This window comes from Carcharhinus amblyrhynchos, chromosome 30 (assembly GCF_965287045.1).
Source record: "Carcharhinus amblyrhynchos chromosome 30, sCarAmb.v2.hapA, whole genome shotgun sequence".
NCBI lineage: Eukaryota > Metazoa > Chordata > Chondrichthyes > Carcharhiniformes > Carcharhinidae > Carcharhinus > Carcharhinus amblyrhynchos.
Genome location: NC_137353.1, coordinates 22,590,930 through 22,612,778, shown reverse-complemented (window position 1 = coordinate 22,612,778; position 21,849 = coordinate 22,590,930). Strand labels below are relative to the sequence as shown.

Here is a 21,849-nt window from a genome sequence, read left to right as displayed (position 1 = left end):
TGGCATCAGCTTCCACTTCACAACTCACCATCCCAGAAACACTCACGTCAGTGGGTTCAGTTAGTGGTGACACATCTGGGTCAATCTCTGCTGAGCACGACACATCTGCTGATGTACATCAGTGGAGGGGAACATCCGAGGCCTCTGGCGTGTGGGGGCATGCCAGAGGCGAGCACTCAGCTGGCCCTCAGCTGTACACTGGCCTTCTGAAATCACTTCTCCCTCAGCTGCTGAAGATGCAGTTACAGAGCCAGGGAATACAGGAGGGGCTTTCAGCAACACTAGACCGACTGTGAGGCTGTTGGGAGGGCGTCCCAAAGCTTTCACGTGGACCAGCTATTGCCTGTCTTGCAACATTGTAAGAGTTGGGTGTCCACAGTGGAAAGCCTGGGGCAGGGAATCCTCGCCATAAGTGGAGGCTCCAAGCGATGGCTAAGTCACAGCAGGCCACAGCTGAGTCCCAAAGGGTCATGGCTGAATCACAGCATGGATACCACTATCTACTAAAGGCTGGTTTGTATCTATTTATTTAATTTTATCTGGACTTTTATCTTCTCATCTGATCAGAGTGTGAATGCATGTGTTGTTTTAGAATCATAGGCCAGGATTCTCAAAGTGCCCAGAGGACAGGAAAACAGGAGATTTTCCCTCCTGTTTTTTGGGAGTACTTATCTGAATAAATCTCCAACACTTTGAGGCACTCTGTGATGCACAGAGGGATTCACGCTGGAAAGCGGTGGATAGGGCCTCATTCTGCTGGATGCTGGCGGCATAGTGCTGGGCAGGTCACTGTGCATGCACTAATCTGTCAGTGAGGAGAGAAAATAGCGAGGCATCTTGAGAAGAATTGTTTGATAGAGCAGACGCAGCACGGTTTTGTTAAGGGGAAGTCGTGTCTGACGAATTTATTGGAATTCTATGAGGATGTGTCTAGTGTGGTGGATAGAGGGGAACCGGTGGATGTGGTGTTTCTCGATTTTCAGAAGGCGTTTGATAAGGTGCCGCACAAAAGGCTGTTACAGAAGGTTGGGGGGCATGGAGTTGGGAGTAGGGTGTTAGCGCGGATAGGGGATTGGCTGTCAAATAGGAGGCAGAGAGTGGGTGTCAATGGGTGCTATTCGGATTGGCGGTTGGTGACTAGTGGAGTGCCCCAGGGATTGGTGCTGGGGCCTCAGCTATTTACCATTTATATAGATGATCTGGAGGAGGGAGCCGAGTGTAAGGTGTCGAAATTTGCTGATGACACAAAGATAAGTGGAACAGCAAATTGTGCGGAGGGTGTGGAAAGTCTGCAAAGGGACCTAGATAGGCTGAGCGAGTGGGCGAGGACCTGGCAGATGGAATACAATGTTGGCAAGCGTGAGGTTATCCACTTTGGTAGGAATAATGGTAGGAAGGACTACTACTTACAGGGCGAAAAGCTGCAGCATGCTACGGTGCAGAGGGACCTGGGGGTCCTTGTGCATGAGTCGCAAAAACCCAGCCTACAGGTGCAGCAGGTGGTCAGGAAGGCAAATGGGATGCTGGCCTTCATAACGAGGGGGATTGAATATAAAAGTAGGGAGGTCTTGCTGCAGCTGTACAGGGCACTGGTGAGGCCGCAGCTGGAGTACTGTGTGCGGTTTTGGTCGCCGCACTTGCACAAGGATATTTTGGCCTTGGAGGGAGTGCAGAGGAGGCTCACTAGGCTGATACTGGAGTTGAGGGGGTTGAGCTATGAGGAGAGGCTGAATAGACTGGGCTTGTACTCGTTAGAGTTTAGAAGGATGAGGGGAGATCTCACTGAGACGTATAAAATGATGAAAGGGATGGATAGGGTAGAGGTGGAGAGGTTCTTCCCGCTCAGAAAGGACAGCAGGACTAGAGGGCACAGCCTCAAGATAAGGGGGGGCAGTTTAGAACAGAGTTGAGTAGGAACTTCTTCACTCAAAGGGTGGTGAATCTCTGGAATTCTCTGCCCGTTGAAGTGGTGGAGGCTACCTTGCTAAATATATTTAAGACGCGGGTAGGTAGGTTTTTGGTGGGCAAGGGGATTAAGGGTTACGGGGAGAAAGCGGGAAAGTGGAACTGAGCCACTTCAGATCAGCCATGATCTTATTGAATGGCGGGGCAGGCTTGAAGGGCTAGATGGCCTACTCCTGCTCCTATTTCTTATGTTCTTATGTTCTTATTGGCACATTGGCACCCCCCAATCGCTGGCCTCCTGATATCTTCACAGGTCTCCCCCTCATGATTGCTGGCCTCCCAAAACCACGCCCACTCCTCTCACCCCCCCCCACCCCAGCCCCAAACCCCTGCAATGACTAGCCCCAAAATCTCTTCTCTCCCTCCTGATGGCCAATCCCAATCGCCCCCTCACTCCTCCCCCAACTGATTCCATTGCAGACTGGCAGTGGGCCCCTCCCAATCAATCAACCCTCTGCCCAGTAGGCCCCACCACACCCCAATCAATCAACTCCCTCTGCCCAGTAGCCCCCCCCCCCAGTATGCCCTGACCCCCTCAGGCCCTGCCCCCTTGGCACTGCCTGGTATCCAGACAGCAGTGCCAGGGTGCCAGGCTGGCACTGCCCAAGGGGCACTCTCCCTTGCCCCTGACCTCCGGGGGGGCGGGAGGGTGGAGGTGGTGGCCTCAATGGCCTGGGTGGGGGTGAGGGTGAGGGTGGGGGTGGTGGGGAATGCTAGCTGGCCGGCTGCCGGTCATGAATCCCACTGAAGGCTGATGTCTCCTGGCCCACTGTACTACTCAAGCAATGATATGGGTATGCCGGCGTTGGACTGGCGTAAACACAGTAAAAAGTCTGACAACACCAGGTTTTAGTCCAACCGATTTATTTGATAATAGACTCACAAGCTTTCGGGTTAGTCCCTTCATTAGGTGAATGGAGCTCCATTCACCTGACGAAGGGACTAACCCGAAAGCTTGTGAGTCTATTATCAAATAAATCGGTTGGACTAAAACCTGGTGCTGTCAGACTTTTTACTACTCAAGCAATGCAGCAGGCTAGGAGAATCCCAGCCATAGAATCCCTATAGTGTAGAAGGCGGCCATATGGCCCATTGTGTCTGTACCGACAATACCACCAAGGCTCTCTTCCCATATCCCCATGTATTTACCCTTAATTCCCCTGACAGTAAGGGGAAATTTAACATGGCCAGTCGAAGGAGCCTGCACATTTTTGGACTGTGGAAAAAAACCAGAGCACCCAGAAGAAACCCACAGACACAGGAAGAACTTGCAAGCTCCTCACAGACAATCACCCAAGGCTAGAATTGAACCTGGGTCCCTGGTGCGGCGAGGCAGTAGTGCTAACCACTGTGCCACTTGTGTTCTTTATTACTTTCTCGCTTTTTAAAACAACAAACTTACACTTCATTTGGCTCAAGAAAGCCTAGTTAAATCGACTTCTTTTAAAAAGGTAAATATCTTTGTACTACAGAAAGGTATTCCTTGTTGCAACTAACCAAAGTGTGGTTGAAGGAAGCCAGCTAATTCCTCCTCACCCAGGGCAGAACAGAATTAGGGTCCCATTCAGGAAGTTAAATTAGGGACTGGTCATAACTCTCAATGACCATATATCTTACATGCCAACCTTTGCCCCTCCACCCACCCCATGGCCTTTCATATCCTCAATGGCAGCTGATACCCCTCCACCTTCAGGCTTATATCAAAGACAGAATGAATTCGCAAGGGTTGATTATTTTTAAATTGCTTCCCACTTCCATTTGACATTTAACAATTCCAATGAAATGTAGAGATCCAAAGAGTTTATCAAATTTTTATGCACAATCATGTCTACTTTCAACAATCCCAAAGGATACCTTTCCACTCCTATAGGGCATTTTTCCTGTCCATAGGGCATGTACCTCCTAAAGATGTTTCTATAATTGTCCATGCTTATTAACCACCAATTAAGTATGGAAGAATGGTGAGCCAGAAGTAGGTATTATTGGGGAGTAGTGGAATTTGGAAAGAACAGTTCAAAATTTGTACAGATATATATTTGAAAAACACCCAAAAATGAGCTTTAGTTGAAAGGGAAATCCATCCCAGTGCGTCAAGAAAATTTCCTGCCCACATTGACAAATGCAGAAGTCTCCAACATTCAATAGTATCTGAAAAGCAATCGCTTTTAATCACACAATGGAAGTGAAATCCCATAGATGTCTCCTACCTGTTGACTAACTTCAGCAGAAGAATATCACAGAAAAATGACTTAAACTCCCCATCAAAAATCCCAGTGCCTATATCCAAACTTACCCAACATCTGTACCTGCTAGTCAGCAATGATTCCTGTCTGGCAGAGATCCAGAGTTGTTAAAAATGTAATTCTTGCTATCAACTCCCTCCATGGCCTCATCCCTAACTTTAACTTCTTCCAGCCCTACAAACCTTTGAGATTTCTGCATTTCTCTGGTTGAGACTAGTTTCCTTCACTCTACTATTGGCCTTTGTGCTTTTAACAGCCTAAATATTAAACTCTAGAATTCCCTCCTTAAAAACATTCTTACCTTTCTGTTCATTTAAGTCACTCATGAAAATTTATCTCTTTTACCAAGTTTTTGGTCACTTACATCTCTGTCAAATTTTCACTGATAATCCTGTGAAGCACCTAGGGATGCTTTACTTCATCAAAGACACTATATAAATGCAACTTGTTCTTGTTTTCTGCTGTTCTCCAGCTCTTCCACCAACATTACAGTAAAGAGGCAGAATTCCATGGGATTCACCCCAAGTGTTTTCTAAAACTTAAATTGTACAGCTTTCTGTTTAATCACCTTATTTGGGTTATTCTTCTCAACTTTACCATCACGATCTGCATCGACATCCAAGGATATGTCTGTTAAAGAAGGGATATAGCGATTAACAAGCAATTGGGAACAGTGTGCTAATTGACATGGGAAAAATATGACATGGAGGAATCATCCAGTCAAAGTGGATGAAAGCATTTTAGTCTTGTGCACAAAAGTAATTGCTGTCAGAGCTAAGGGTAGCCATAATCTAAGATTCAGAATCAGTGTTTCCCTTAAACTAAAGTGTGTTCTGAAGAGTTGGTTACACAAATCTTCTTTTTGGAGTGTGTCAGTGATCACAATGTTCAGTGAAGAAAAGGGAGAAAGTGTTACCCTCCCTCTTCTTGTCAGGTCATTCAACATTTTTGCAGATTTTGTATGCAGCTCTTTGGAGAGACAAATGCGGGATTAAGTTCCGGTGACAACTGCCTCTAAGTGGCTGGACTAATCATTTTGGCAACTTTACTGCAAAAGACAGCCCATGAACTATAGAACATAGAACATTCGGCCCTCAATACTGCGCAGACCTGTGAAACCAATCTAAAACCCATCTAACCTACACTACTCCAATATCATCCATGTGTTTATCCAATGACCATTTAAATACCGTTAACGTTGGTGAATCCACTACTGTTGCAGGCTTGGGATTACACCTTGGGATTATTGTTGGGTTAGTAATCCAGAGGCCAAGGTCTAGAGACACAAGCTGAAATCCCACCACAGCTGCTAGGGAATTTCATGGGTTGTCCTTTCTCAAATATTCTTGAATACCTGGCAGAGTGAAACCACGACCATGAAGGTGGTTCATCCAGAATGAGGCTAGTCAATTGCACTTTGGGTCTGCAGGATACATGACTGATAAGTTTGGTGACAGGCATCCTTATAAAGTGGCACACAGTCATGAAACATATCCAGTTAAGCTAGTTAACAGTCAACTGACTGAGCTGAAAATGGCCTCAGCTCCTGCAACTGCAGTTTTCAACCAGAATTAATGTATTGAAGGCTGCATTATAGTTTCCATGCATCCAGCATATCCTCCTTACCTAAATCAGGTTTAGACTAATCACTATTGAATAAGATGACACACAAGACTCTTCCTGCCTTCTCCCAAGTACAATTTAGTTCTCACTGATGTAAAAGCAGTGTAATTCATCACGTGGAATTTCTAGGTCAGTCTCTTGAATCCAAGCGTCAATTACTTACAGACAGCAGTGAGCTGGAGAATAATCTTGTCAATTGGTTTATCCAACTTGTCTCCATAAAAGATAATAGTAACCTAGAGGAAGAGAGCAGGCAACAGATTGGAAACAATGCAGGTGTATTAAAGTGTGACAAGTACAATCAGCCACCCATTACATACTGTGTCCAATTTACCTTTCCACTGAAATCAATTGAAGAATGGGGAGAGAGAGATATGTCATCTAATTATAGGCCAGTTAATTGTGACTCAGTCGTGACTAATCCTTTGCAATCATAATGTGGGATGAACTTAGTTCTACTAATAAAATTTAGCATGAAAAATAAAGCATATCACATTAAAGGGAGTGGAGTGTTGTGGGTTACTGTGACCTCCCACTTTGTCTCTTAAAATTAATCTTCAGTTCCTGAAGAATGAAGTCAAGCAGTTGAAATGTTTGCTCAGGCTGATTCACACAGAGATTGCTGCGAGTATTTTTCTTCCACGATTACCTTTATACCAGTCAATATGGGGATTAGTTCTAAATGATAGGAAGCTTAATGGGTTCACACATTGGGCATCATATAACGCCCTCCCTGGGCATGTTTGATCAAGGAGGAGCATTTAGTCAGATGGGAACGTGACAGCTACAGATCCACTGCCACTCTGGCTTTAAGAACGTAAGAACTTAAGAAATAGGGGCAGGAGTAGGCCATCTAGCCCCTCGAGCCTGCCCCGCCATTCAATAAGATCATGGCTGATCTGTCGTGGCTCAGTTCCACATTCCCGCCCTCTCCCCATAACCCTTAATCCCCTCGCTTATCAAAAGCCCATCAACCCGCGTCTTAAAAATATTTAGTGAGGCAGCCTCCACCACCTCAACGGGCAGAGAATTCCAGAGATTCACCACCCTTTGAGTGAAGAAGTTCCTCCTCAACTCCGTTCTAAACCGCACCCCCCTTTATCTTGAGGCTGTGCCCCCTAGTCCTACTGTCCTTTCTGAGCGGGAAGAGTCTCTCCACCTCTATCCTATCCATCCCATTCATCATCTTATATGTCTCAATGAGATCTCCCCTCATTCTTCTAAACTCTAATGAGTACAAGCCTAGTTTATTCAGCTTCTCCTCATAGCTCAACCCCCTCAACTCCGGTATCAGCCTAGTAAACCTCCTCTGCACTCCCTCCAAGGCCAAAATATCCTTGCGTAAGTACGGCGACCAAAACTGCACACAGTACTCCAGCTGTGGCCTCACCAATGCCCTATACTGCCATAGTAAGACCTCCCTACTTTTATATTCAATCCCCCTTGCTATGAAGGCCAGCATCCCATTAGCCTTCCTGACCACCTGCTGCACCTGCAGGCTGGGTTTTTGCGACTCATGCACAAGGACCCCGAGGTCCCTCTGCACCGTCGCCTGCTTCAGTTTTTCGCCAAGTCTGGGCTGAGTAGGCTAGAATTCCTGCTCCACTGCCAAGTGAAACCCTTAAGTAGGCCATTAACACAAGCATTAATGCAAACATGTGAATAGGTGAAGAGAAGAGAGTTGAAAAATGGAAGGACATAAACCAGTTTAGTTGGCCGCACTGATGGACCCTGGTTTGCAAACCTGTCTGTTGTATGTCACTTTAGCTCCCTCATCATTCTTCCAGTCTCCATCATTACCCTTCCACACTCTTTCAATAAATTCCAGTGTAAGTTGGAGGCACAGACCTTTGCACTGAATGCTTTGCACTTCTCCAACTTTAATACTTACTTTAATCATTTCAAACATTAACTGAGCCCCCCCTTGGTACAATTCTGTATTTTTAAAAACACTTAGACAGTTACACAGGTAAGATGGCTATTGAGGGATATGGGCCAAATGCAGGCAATTAAGACTAGCTTAGTTGTTTAAAAAAATGATGACATGGAGAAATTGGGCCGAATGGCCTATTTCCATGACTCTATGGTGGAAAGAGCTGATGATGTGGAAGGAATTAACTGATTTGCCTCAGAGAAGGGTAGGGGGTCCACCTGTCAGGACTTCATGCCAAAACTGTCACCCTGCACTTTTTCACCTCCTAACCTTTTCCTTAGCTTTTCATCCTTCCATTTACACCTGCCTGATCCCCACCTACTTACACACTTATAGTAGGAAGTCTCACAACACTAGATTAAAATCACCATACACATCTATACATCAGACATGTCTCTGATATTTCTCATTAGGCCCCTATTGTCTCGTGATGATATCACTGCTGTCATTGTAACATCTTTTGTTTACATTACCTTGTTATCATTGAGATCATTGCTTATCTTTTCCATTGTGACCACAAGCAAAGTCCCATTGTTGAGGGTCCATCTTTTTGCATCGTCAGCTGCAACAGTTATATTGTGTAGATCTGAAATTGAACATTTGACACCAGGACTGCAGCGAACTTCAAATGACTGGGATCCAAGAGGTGCTGGCCTGGGGGAAGATAAAATACTTAAGTGGAGATAGTTAATTGCTTTGAAAACAAGATGGAAGTCCTCCTTTAGGTTAAAGCTGTCCAAAGAATTGTGTTGCCATCAATCCCCAAACCATAACAAGGACTGGACTGTTTTGCATATGGCCTTGGAGGGAGTGCAGAGGAGGTTTACGAGGCTGATGCCGGAGTTGAGGGGGTTGAACTATGAGGAGAGGCTGAATAAACTAGGATTGTGCTCGTTAGAGTTTAGAAGAATGAGGGGAGATCTCATTGAGACATATAAGATGTTGAATGGGATGGATAGGATAGAGGTGGAGAGGCTCTTCCCGCTCAGAAAGGACAGTAGGACTAGAGGGCACAGCCTCAAGATAAAGGGGGGGCGGTTTAGAACAGAGTTGAGGAGGAACTTCTTCACTCAAAGGGTGGTGAATCTCTGGAATTCTCTGCCCGTTGAAGTGGTGGAGGCTGCCTCGCTCAATATTTTTAAGATGTGGGTTGAAAGGTTTTTGATAGGCAAGGGGATTAAGAGTTATGGGGAGAGGGCAGGAATGTGGAACTGAGCCATGACAGATCAGCCATGATCTTATTGAATGGCGGGGCAGGCTCGAGGGGCTAGATGGCCTACTCCTGCTCCTATTTCTTATGTTGCATATGGATTGGGCAAGACTATCACTGGTAACATACCAGCAGCGACAGGAGGCAGCCTTTAATTGGCTGTTAATTAATCACTTAAGAGTCTCAAATAGCCCCAGACCGGGTGGGCTGCCCATCACCTATACTGCTCTTGATATAAAAAAATCATAGGCTGCGCCTTGTTAGCTAAGCCAACATTTATTGCTCATCCCTAATTATATTTGAGAAGGTGGTGAACTGCCTTCTTGAATATCTGCAGTCCATGTGCTGTAGGAACATGCACAGTCCCCAAAGGGAGTTACAGGATTTTGACCCAGCAACATACCAACTGAACCTTTAAACAGTTTGACTAGATTATCCCTCAAAAATGCAAAGGAATGGATATCAATTTTATGCATTTGTTGAGTTCCTATGACACAGGAGAAGCCTAAAGCAAGATACATATTTTTTTAAACTGGGTGGCACGATGGCCTAATGGTTAGCACTACAGCTGTATGGCGCCAGAAACCTGGTTCAATTCCGGCCTCGGGTGATTGTCCGTATGGAGTTTGTACATTCTCCCTGTGTCTGTGTGAGTTTCCTCCTGATACTCTGGTTTCCTCCCACAGTCCAAAGATGTGTAGGTTAGGTTGATTGGCCATGCTCATTGCCCCTTAATGTTGGGGGATTAGTAGGGTAAATGCATGGGGTTACTGGGATAGGGCTTGGATGAGATTGTCGTCAGTGCAGGCTTGACAGACCAAATGGCCTCCTTCTGTACTGTAAGGATTCTATGACTTTTTCTCTGAATGGGAAAATTAAAATGGCTGTGACAAGCTACCTGACCATAATTGATAACCCTCTGTATGGGAGCGATCCCCAACAGTTTCAAGAACAATTTTTTTTCCCCACTTCTGGTGGACAGTGCCAGGATACCATGCTGGCACTACCCAAAGGGCATTCCTCTTGTCCCCGAATTCCCCAGGGGGCCTGAATGGCCTCTTGTTCTACCAATGAGGCCATCACGACTGGTCCACATTGGTTGGAACCAGCTGTGATTCTTGCCAGACAAAACCTCTCCCGGTGAATCCACAGAAGCAAGTGAGCCCAGATGATAGTGTCCTAGGCTCATGAAATCAATGCAAAATATTATTTAAATAATTTATTCAGCCACACGCTGGAAATGGGCGTGAGGCTGACCTTGCCTGAAATCCAGTACTGGTATGATTGTGAGACACGAGAAAGCCGGCGAGAATCTGATTTCTTGGCTCTCATGCGATCCAACCAGCTCACTCTGCTCATTGGCTGGCAGGGCACAACAGTAAGATTGTCCCCACAGAGTCCATTGTGCAGCAGCACCATTCATTTAAAGGGTTTCACATGAGCTGACCAACCATAAATTCATCTTATCACGAAGAAACACCCTCTGGAGTCAGGAACATTGCATACAAGCATCCTTTGGGATGTTGCCATTACACTTTTTAATATGATAGCCAAATAATACATCTATTGTTAAAATATGTACTGACACAACGTCTTTTACACTGAAAATATCCAAATACCTCATGCGGGATTGCCCATTGTAAATGTTCCCATTCCGACCCATTATTTTCTTCTGATAATGCTTATGATGTTTTTAACAGTAATTTCCCATTAATGCTGCAATCTTGAAATGCTTTACATGCAGCTTTGAGGCTATATGCAGTTGTTATAGGTTTTGAGGGTGTCATCATGAAATCTTTTAAATTGGTTATTTCTTCTGAACCATTTGTATTAGGTCCTATTATTTTTAAAGTATGACAATATATACATACTTTAATTGGCTCTATTCTCTCTCCACAGATACTGACAAACCTGCTGAAATTTTCCAGCATTTAGTGTTTTTGTTTCAGATTCCAGCATCTGCAGTATTTTGATTTTATATTATTGTAGAAGACTCCTAACCCTTCAGCTTCTCAGCCTTTGTAAGTAGGAACACTACTTTGTAAGTAGTGTTGAAGAGCAGAAGGATCTTGGGGTCCGGGTCCACAGGACTCTTAAATCGGCCTCGCAGGTGGAGGAGGTGGTCAAGAAGGCGTATGGTGTACTGGCCTTCATTAATTGAGGGATTGAGTTTAGGAGTCGGGAGGTAATGCTGCAACTTTATAAGACCCTTGTCAGGCCTCATTTAGAGTATTGTGCGCAGTTCTGGTCGCCTCACTATAGGAAAGATGTAGAAGCTATTGAGAGGGTACAGAGGAGATTTACAAGGATGTTGCCTGGACTGGGAGGCATGCCTTATGAAGTTAGGTTGAGGGAGCTGGGACTCTTTTCCCTGGAGAGACGAAGGTTGAGAGGCGACCTGATAGAAGTTTACAAAATGTTGAGAGGAATAGATAGGGTGGACTCTCAGAGGCTATTTCCCCGGGTTGAAATGGTTGCTACGAGAGGACACAGATTTAAGGTGCAGGGAGGGAAGTACAGAAGTGATGTTAGGGGTAAGTTTTTCACTCAGAGGGTGGTGAGTGAATGGAATCGGCTGCCGTCAGTGGTGGTGGAGGCGAACTCGCTGGGGTCTTTTAAAAGACTTCTGGATGAGTATATGGGGTTTAATGAGATTGAGGGTTATAGATAGGTCTGTAGGTTGGTAGGTGTTGATGTGATCGGCGCAACTCGTGGGCCGAAGGGCCTGTTTGTGCTGTAGTGTTCTATGTTCTACGTTCTATGTTGAAATCCTGAAGGATAGACATTGCACATGGAGGCACAAGAGCAAGAATGGTCTTAGTAAGGACAAGTCCTTCAATGTCAGTGTCATTTGAAGCAGAGTGTTGTTTGATCAGAGTATGCATGTGTACCGCCGTATCAATTTTAAAATCAAACAATTGCGACCAAATGCCCTTTTTAACTAACAAGCCAGTACAGAGGAGTTTAGGGAAGGATTTTTCTGGTATGGGGCCTCAGGGAGTGAGGCCCAGCTGACGATCATGAAGCAATTAAAATCAGGAATACATAACAGGCCAGAATTCAAGCAACACAGATATCTCCGACGGTTATGGGGCTTGTGCTGTTTGCAGAGACTGGGGAGGGATGGGGTCACAGAAAAGTTTGAAAAAAAAATGGGCATTTTAGAATCTAGATGTTGCTGGATTTGGGAGCCAATGTAGGTCAACAAGCACAGGGTGATTGATGAATTGAATATGTTTGAACTAAAACAGAAACAGCAGAGGGTTGGATGAGCTCTGATTCATAAGGGTGGTGACTGGACAAGAGAGCATTGGAATAGTCATGCCCATACATGAATGAAGGATTCAATAACAGATGCAACGACACTCCTTTAACAAGATTAGAAAGCAAAATCTGGCCCCCCCTGCTTCAGCGATCCTCAGCATTCTCCGTGAATCCTCACCACCAGCAGCCCAAAGACACTCACTCAAGAGGGGACTTAGTTAGAGAGACAGAGGGGAGTACATTTGGTGACACACAAAAGTCCAGGAGGAATTGAGAATAGAAAATGCAGTAGCAAATGGGAAATTATTACACTGGCCATGCAGCTTCAGAGTTCAAATTTCAGAGTTCAGCATTTGCAAGAAGGTATTTGAAAAACATGAAACATATGTACAAAGAGCAGTTAGTAAGAGAGAAAAATAAATCAGATTAGCAATATACTTGTAAATGTCGATGTTGAGCACAGTGCCAAGCACATAAATGACCTGGTTGGGTTTCCCACATTCTATCCGGAGAGTCCTTTGCTTGGACATAGTGAAGGCTCTGCAGAATAAGAGTCAGTGAGTTAGCTCAGATAGAAGCTTATCTGCAGACATCCACTGCCCTGCTTAAGATACATAAGAACATAAGAAATAGGAGCAGGAGTAGGCCATCTAGCCCTTCGAGCCTGCCCCGCCATTCAATAAGATCATGGCTGATCTGTCGTGGCTCAGTTCCACTTTCCCACCCTCTCCCCATAACCCTTAATCCCCTCGCTTATCAAAAACCCATCAACCCGCATCTTAAAAATATTTAGCGAGGCAGCCTCCACCACTTCAACGGGCAGAGAATTCCAGAGATTCACCACCCTTTGAGTGAAGAAGTTCCTCCTCAACTCCGTTCTAAACCGCATCCCCCTTTATCTTGAGGCTGTGCCCCCTAGTCCTACTGTCCTTTCTGAGCGGGAAGAGTCTCTCCACCTCTATCCTATCCATCCCATTCATCATCTTATACGTCTCAATGAGATCTCCCCTCATTCTTCTAAACTCTAATGAGTACAAGCCTAGTTTATTCAGCTTCTCCTCATAGCTCAACCCCCTCAACTCCGGCATCAGCTTAGTAAACCTCCTCTGCACTCCCTCCAAGGCCAAAATATCCTTGCATAAGTGCGGCAACCAAAACTGCACATAGTACTCCAGCTGCGGCCTCACCAGTGCCCTATACAGCTGCAGCAAGACCTCCCTACTTTTATATTCAATCCCCCTTGCTATGAAGGCCAGCATCCCATTAGCCTTCTTGACCACCTGCTGCACCTGCAGGCTGGGTTTTTGCGACTCATGCACAAGGACCCCGAGGTCCCTCTGCACCGTCGCCTGCTGCAGTTTTTCGCCACCTAAGTAATAGTCCTTTCTACCATTATTCCTACCAAAGTGGACCACCTCGCACTTGCCAACATTAAATTCCATTTGCCAGTTCCTAACACCCTACCCCCAACTCCATGCCCCCTTACCTTCTGCAATAACCTCTTGTGAGGTACCTTGTCAAACGCCTTCTGAAAATCAAGAAAGACCACATCCACCGGCTCTCCTCTATCCACCGCCCTAGACACATCCTCATAGAACACCAATAAATTTGTTAGACACGACTTCCCCTTAACGAAACCGTGCTGTGTCTGCTCTATCAAGCAATTCCCCTCAAGATGCCTCGCTATTTCCTCCTTGATGACGGATTCTAACATTTTACCTACAGCAGACGTTAAACTAACCGGCCTATAATTCCCTGTCACCCTTCTTAAACAATGGCGTAACATTAGCCGTTTTCCAATCTTCCGGCACTTCCCCGGAATCCAGCGACGTTTGGAAAATAACCACCAAGGCATCCACTATCACCTCCGCCATTTCTTTCAGAACCGTTGGATGCATTCCATCCGGTCCTGGGGACTTGTCCACAATCAGTCCCTCCAGTCTGTCGAGCACCGCCTCTCTAGTAACAATAATGTCATTGAGACCCTCCTGTCCTACCATCTTTCCATCGCTAACACCCGGCAAATTATTCACGTCCTCCTCCGTGAAGACCGAAACAAAAAAGTTATTCAAGGCCTCAGCCATTTCCCCATCGCCTACCACTAAGTCCCCCCTCTCATCCTCTAAGGGTCCAACGTTCACCCTAGCCAGCTTCTTCCTTTTTATATATTTATAAAAACTCTTGCTATCCTTTTTTATATTAAGCGCTAGCCCAGCTTCATAGTTTATCCTAACCTTCTTTATCAACTTCTTTGTCAATCTTTGTTGACTTTTAAACCTCTCCCAATCCTCTTCTCACCCACTACTCTTAGCTACTCTAAACGCCCCCACTTTTAATTTAACACTTTCCTTCACCTCCTTCGTTATCCATGGCTTATTACCTCTCCTCCTACGGTCCTTTTTAACCATCGGAATAAATTTCTGCTGAGCACCAAGAAAGATCTCCTTAAAGATCCTCCACTGCTCCTCAGCAGACCTACCTTCCAACGCGCTCCCCCAGTCAACATTCGCCAATTCTTCTCTCATCCTTCCGTACTCCCCTCTGTTCAAACAAAGGACGCGTGTCCGGGAACCCACTTTCTCCTCCTCCATCTGCACCAGAAACTCCACCATATAATGATCACTCTCCCCAAGAGGATCCTTCACCGCAAGGTCCCTAATTCTACCCGCCTCGTTACATAACACCAGATCCAAGATAGCTCGCTCCCTCGTCGGCTCCAACACACACTGTTCAAGGAAACTATCCCGGCAGCATTCCAAGAACACCTTCTCGAGCCCACCGCGTCCAACATGGGTCGACCAATCAATATGTAGATTGAAATCCCCCATAATTATCGCCGTTCCATTCCTGCACGCCGCATTTATTTGCGCGTTAACAGCCTGCCCCACCTCCAGATCATTATTTGGGGGCCTATAGACGACACCCACCAGCGTCTTCCTCCCTTTGCTGTTCCTAATCTCCACCCACAACGATTCCACTTTCTGCTCTTTGGTTCCTATATCATCCCTTGCTACCACCCTGATGCTATCCTTAATCAGCAGAGCTACGCCCCCCCTCTTTTTCCTCCCGCCTATCCTTCCTAAACACTTGATACCCCTGGACATTCAGCTCCCAGTCCCTGTCACCTTGCAGCCACGTCTCTGTAATGGCCACCAGATCATATCCATTTGTGCTGATCTGCGCCACCAGCTCATCCACTTTATTCCGAATGCTTCATGCATTCAAATAAAGTGCCTCCATCCCAGCCTTCACCTGGACCCTATTTGCCAGAACGCCACCAACCATACTCACGCCCCCTACTCCCTTTATTATTGGGACATCCTCGGCCTTTTCCCTTACCTGTACCCTCTCCTTAACTTTAGACCCCGTAATGTCACCTACCCTCGCACCTTCCCCCCCACTAATTAGTTTAAAGCTCTACCTACAGTCCTATTTACACGATTCACCAGGACTCTGGTCCCAGCACGGTTCAGACCAACGCCATCCCACCCGAACAGGTCCCACCTACCCCAATACTGATGCCAATGCCCCATAAATTCAAACCCATTCCTCCCACACAAATCCCTGAGCCACCCATTCACTTCCTTAATCTTATCAACCTTACACCCGTTTGCACTCGGTTCAGGCAGTAGTCCAGAGATAACCACCTTGTCGGTTCTACTTTTTAATTCCATTCCCAGCTTTTCATACTCCCTCCCCAGATCCTCAGTTTGCATTCTGCCTACGTCGTTGGCACCCACATGTACTACAACAACCGGATTCTCACCCTCCCACTCCAGGTTCCTCTGCAGCCCAGATGTGACATCCTGGACCCGAGCACCAGGCAGACAACACAACCTTCTGTGCACTTTGTCATTGTGACAAAGGACAGTGTCAATACCCTTAACCCCACTGTCCCCAATTACGACTACGTTCCTTATCACCTTCTCTTTGCCTATATCCTGCGTCTGCATCACTGTACTGTGTGCAGTTTGCTCACCAACCTCACCTCCCTCGTTCTCGTCCACACTGGAAGCAAGAACCTCAAACCTGTTATGCAGATTGAGAGGCTGAGGCATCCGGTCCCCACCCTCCTTCCTCCGGTCCCCACCCTCCTTCCTCCTCTCAGCAGCCCCCTCTTGTTCCTGACCCTTAGAGTTAGCCAGTCTAGAGGGGGTGGATGTCTTTTGCACCCCATTGACAATGGCACCCTCTCTCCCCCTGATGAGCCTCAGTGTCTGAAGCTCAGAGGCCAGCTCATCTATCTTGAGCTGGAGCTCCTCCAGCAACCTGCACTTACTGCAGACATGGTCACTGGGAAGGACCCTGGGGTCCACCAGCTCCCACATCATACAGAAACAGCACATCACATGCCCCTCCATTATTCACTGTAGTAGTATTGAAAATTTCCACACGAACTTACCTGGCCCTTTTCCTCCCCAGCCCTTTGATCCTAAGCCCTAATACCTCACTCTGCTTCCCTCTCACTCCGCTGCCCGCTGTCTACACCAGGCCTCCTTTTAAACCTGGCACTGTTTTAAAGCCTGCTGACCCACCAATCCCTGCTATCCACTCCCTTAGAATTCTTAAAGCGGTAAATACAAAAAGCCCGCAAAAATGCTTTTAAATGATTTAAACAGTTCTACAAGGTAAGTTCTTACTACGAAAGTGCTTTAAACTTATTTAAACAGGTTTTAAACAGGTTTTTAACAGGTAATTTCTTATCTGACTCTCTGCTCCCTCACTCGTCTGCTCCAGCAAACAATGGAAGGCTTCACCGTGTGAGTACCTGTTAATTAAAGACTGCTCACCCACCAATCCCTGCTATCCACTCCCTTAGAATTCTTAAAGTGGTAAATACAAAAAGCCCGCAAAAATGCTTTTAAATGATTTAAACAGTTCTACAAGGTAAGTTCTTACTACGAAAGTGCTTTAAACTTATTTAAACAGGTTTTTAACAGGTAATTTCTTATCTGACTCTCTGCTCCCTCACTCGTCTGCTCCAGCAAACAATGGAAGGTTTCACCGTGTGAGTACCTGATAATTAAAGACTGCTCACCCACAAATCCCTGCTATCCACTCCCTTAGGATTCTTAAAGTGGTAAATACAAAAAGCCCACAAAAATGCTTTTAAATGATTTAAACAGTTCTACAAGGTAAGTTCTTACTACAAAAATGCTTTAAACTTATTTAAACAGGTTTTTAACAGGTAATTTCTTATCTGACTCTCTGCTCCCTCACTCGTCTGCTCCAGCAAACAATGGACAACACAGTCTCTCCTCATCTCGTCGTCAGGTGTAAAACAAATCTATAATTTAGCATATTCAATAGCTCACTCATCTCTCTCACATCTATCTGTAATATTAATATATTTAGGAATTCATCATCCAACGAATTGCCTGATCTGTTTAATGAGAGCTCTATTCCTGTAATATTTACTTATGTCCCATAACCTGTTTGTCAGGAGCTGTTAAAGGAAATCACAATTGTCCCATATATCCAGTGCTTCCCCAATGATTAAAATCTCCTCCTAGTAATTATAATCCATCAACAATTGATCTGTTTTAAGAAAAGTGACCGCAATTAAAGGACTTCCTTATAAAAATCCTCACTGGAATTAGTGTCACTCCTATGTGCTTAAAACAAGTCAAAATTTTTCTTTCCCTTACATGACGCTCATGATGAATTTATATTTTATTAATCTGACAGTGACTAGTAAAATCACTGGTCATAGTTACTCCCAGAGAGTGTATTATTTTCTATATAACTCTCAGCTCTTGAGAAAATGACTTTAACAAGATCCAGCCTTTCCTATCCCTCTGCCCATTACCTGACACAGGTAATGTACAGTTTTCTTAAAAACTGATTGGAAACCTGATGCTTCTCTAATCTGCTTTACTTACAAATATCTCTGTAATTGTAGACAGCTGTTTCTCGTGTTGAATAGAGGCTGTCTTCTCAGAAGCATTATCATAAATGCACAAATCTCAACCACACCCATCAGGCCAAATTACAAAATGCAATAGCATAACCAAGTACTTGGAGATATTTCAGAAAGTGTTGCGAAATTAACTCATTTGTTCTTCCAAAAAATTTTGCCCCAGATCCACTTGCACATGGCCTTATCATCACCCCCCAATGACTAACTGACATGACCTCTCCACCCTCCCAACAAATCCCCCCACAACAAATCCCCTCAATCCAGCCCCTCTCCCCCAGTTCTTTCCCAATTCTCCCCTCCCACAATCCCCCACTTCCCCACAATCCTCCCTCTCCCGCTCCCCAATCCCCCCTCCCCCATCCCCCCACCCCCCAAAATCCCCCTACCCCCACCCCCCCAATCCCCACTTCCCCCCTACCCCCACCCCCCCAATCCCCACTTCCCCCCAAGACCCCCTACCCCCACCCCCCACTTCCCCCCAATCCCCACTACCCCCACCCCCCCAATCCCCACTTCCCCCCAACCCCCACCTCCCCAATCCCCCCTACCCCCACCTCCCCAATCCCCCACCCCCCCAACTCCCCCCTTCCCCCACCCCCCCAACTCCCCCCTTCCCCCACCCCCCCAATCCCCCCCTTCCCCCACCCCCCCAATCCCCCCCTTCCCCCACCCCCCCAATCCCCCCCTTCCCCACCCCCCCAATCTCCCCCTTCCCCCACTCCTCCAATCCCCCCTTCCTCCACCCCCCAATCCCCCCAAATCCCCCTTCCCCCTCCCAATCCCCCCAATCCCCTCCCTTCCCCCTCCCCAACCCAATCCCCCCCTTCCCCTCCCCACCCCAATCCCCCCTTCCCCTCCCCACCCCAATCCCCCCCTTCCCCTCCCCACCCCAATCCCCCCCTTCCCCTCCCCAATCCCCTCCTTAATCCCCTCCCTTCCTGCTCCCCAATATCCTCCCTTCCCCTCCCCCTCCCCCTCCCCAATCTCCTCCCTTCCCCCTCCCCAATACCTTCCTACCCCCTCCCCCTCCCCCCTCCCCAATCCCCCCTTCCCCCTCCCCAATACCTTCCTACCCCCTCCCCCTCCCCCTCCCCAATCCCCCCTTCCCCCTCCCTAATGCCCCGTTCCCCCAACCCCCAATCCCCCCCTTGCCCCACCAATCCCACCCTTCCCACGCCCCACCAATACTCCCTTCCCCCTCCCCCCATCCCCCCAATCCCCTCCCTTCCCCCCTCCCCAATCCCCTCCCTTCCCCCCTCCCCAATCCCCTCCCTTCCCTCTCCCCAATCCCCCTCCCCCTCCCCAATCCCCCTCACCCCTCCCCAATCCCCCTCACCCCTCCCCAATCCCCTTCCCCCTCCCCCCTCCCCATCCCCTTCCCCCCTCCCCAATCCCCTTCCCCCTCCCCCCTCCCCAATCCCCTTCCCCCTCCCCCCTCCCCAATCCCCTTCCCCCCTCCCCAATCCCCTTCCCCTATCCCCTTCAATGATCCCCTTCAACTATCCCCTTCCCCTATCCCTCCTCCCCAATCCCCCTTGATGCCTCCCCCATCCCCCTCCCCCTCCCCTCCCCCCTCCCCGTCCCCCCTCCCCCTCCCCCCTCCCCCTCCCCAATACCCCCTCCCCTGTCCCCCCTCCCCCTCCCCAATACCCCCTCCCCTGTCCCCAGTCCCCCCTCCCCCCTCCCCGTCCCCAATCCCCCCTCCCCAGTCCCCCCTCCCCGTCCCCAATCCCCCCTCCCCTACCCCCCCCTCCCCCGTCCCCAATCCCCCCTCCCCAGTCCCCAATCCCCCCTCCCCTATCCCCCCCTCCCCCGTCCCCAATCCCCCCTCCCCTGTCCCCAATCCCCCCTCCCCTATCCCCCCCTCCCCCATCCCCCCTCCCCTATCCCCCCCTCCCCCGTCCCCAATCCCCCCTCCCCTATCCCCCCCTCCCCAATCCCCCCTCCCCTATCCCCCCCTCCCCCGTCCCAATCCCCCCTCCCCTATCCCCCCCTCCCCTATCCCCCCCTCCCCCGTCCCCAATCCCCCCTCCCCTATCCCCCCTTCCCCCGTCCCCAATCCCCCCTCCCCTATTCCCCCGTCCCCAATCCCCCTCCCCTATCCCCCATTCCCCCGTCCCCAATCCCCCCTCCCCTATCCCCCCTTCCCCCGTCCCCAATCCCCCCTCCCCTATCCCCCCCTCCCCCGTCCCCAATCCCCCCTCCCCTATCCCCCCCTCCCCCGTCCCCAATCCCCCCTCCCCTATCCCCCCTCCCCCGTCCCCAATCCCCCCTCCCCTATCCCCCCTTCCCCGTCCCCAATCCCCCCTCCCCTATTCCCCCGTCCCCAATCCCCCCTCCCCTATCCCCCATTCCCCCGTCCCCAATCCCCCCTCCCCTATCCCCCCTTCCGCCTCCCCAATCCCCCATCCCCTATCCCCCCTTCCCCTTCCCCATCCCCCCTTCCCCTCCCCGTCCCCCATCCCCCCTTCCCCCCTAATCCCCCCTTCCCCCCTATCCCCCCTTCCCCCCAATCCCCCCTTCCCCCCTCCCTTCCCCCCAATCCCCCCTCCCCCCTCCCCAATCCCCCCTTCCCCCCAATCCCCCTCCCTTCCCCCCAATCCCCCTCCCCCCCAATCCCCCCTCCCCAATCCCCCCAATCCCCCTCCCCAATCCCCCTTCCCCAATCCCCCCTTCCCCCCTCCCTTCCCCCCAATCCCCCCTCCCCAATCCCCCCTTCCCCCCAATCCCCCCTCCCCCCTCCCCCCTCCCCAATCCCCCCTCCCCCCTCCCCAATCCCCCCTTCCCCCTCCCCAATCCCCCTTCCCCCCAATCCCCCTTCCCCCCAATCCCCCTTCCCCCCAATCCCCCCTCCCCCTCCCTTCCCCCCAATCCCCCCTCCCCAATCTCCCCTTCCCCCTCCCTTCCCCCTCCCTTCCCCCCAATCCCCCCTCCACCCTCCCCAATCCCCCTTCCCCCCAATCCCCCCTCCACCCTCCCCAATCCCCCTTCCCCCCAATCCCCCCTCCACCCTCCCCAATCCCCCTTCCCCCAATCCCCCCTCCACCCTCCCCAATCCCCCTTCCCCCCAATCCCCCCTCCACCCTCCCCAATCCCCCTTCCCCCCAATCCCCCCTCCACCCTCCCCAATCCCCCTTCCCCCCAATCCCCCCTCCACCCTCCCCAATCCCCCTTCCCCCCAATCCCCCCTCCACCCTCCCCAATCCCCCTTCCCCCCAATCCCCCCTCCACCCTCCCCAATCCCCCTTCCCCCCAATCCCCCCTCCACCCTCCCCAATCCCCCTTCCCCCCAATCCCCCCTCCACCCTCCCCAATCCCCCTTCCCCCATCCCCCTTCCCCCCAATCCCCCCTCCACCCTCCCCAATTCCCCCTTCCCCCCAATCCCCCCTCCACCCTCCCCAATTCCCCCTCCCCCCAATCCCCCCTCCACCCTCCCCAATCCCCCCTCCACCCTCCCCAATCCCCCCCTCCCCCTCCCCAATGCCCCCTCCTCCCTCCCCAATCCCACCCCTTCCCCCTCCCTAATCCCACCCCTTCCCCCTCCCTAATCCCACCCCTTCCCCCTCCCCAATCCCCCCCTCAGATTGGATAGTCAGAAGCTTTTTCTCAAGGTGGAAGAGTCAATTACTAGGGGGTATTCGTTTAAGGTGCAAGGGGCAAGGTTTAAAAGAGACGTACGAGGAAGATTTT

At 49.3% G+C, this 21,849-nt stretch overlaps 1 protein-coding gene across 4 annotated transcripts in view; it reads right to left on the bottom strand.

The window, feature by feature from the left end:
• The window catches only part of LOC145359989 (protein-arginine deiminase type-2-like), a 63,560-nt gene that overhangs the window by 28,747 nt on the left and 12,964 nt on the right, over positions 1-21,849 (bottom strand). Inside the window, exons 1-5 of one of the 4 annotated variants that reach the window (XM_080214880.1) lie at positions 17,277-17,283; positions 12,677-12,778; positions 8,238-8,418; positions 5,995-6,067; positions 4,777-4,838 (exon numbers count right to left, since the gene is read on the bottom strand). In XM_080214880.1, coding sequence (XP_080071006.1) covers positions 4,777-4,838; positions 5,995-6,067; positions 8,238-8,418; positions 12,677-12,768 — 408 coding nt within the window. In that variant the 5' untranslated portion in view covers positions 12,769-12,778; positions 17,277-17,283. Of the gene's footprint in view, positions 1-4,776; positions 4,839-5,994; positions 6,068-8,237; positions 8,419-12,676; positions 12,779-16,640; positions 16,771-16,947; positions 16,997-17,276; positions 17,284-21,849 lie in introns of those variants that run through there. The other 3 variants (XM_080214878.1, XM_080214877.1, XM_080214879.1) reach the window with 3 other exon arrangements.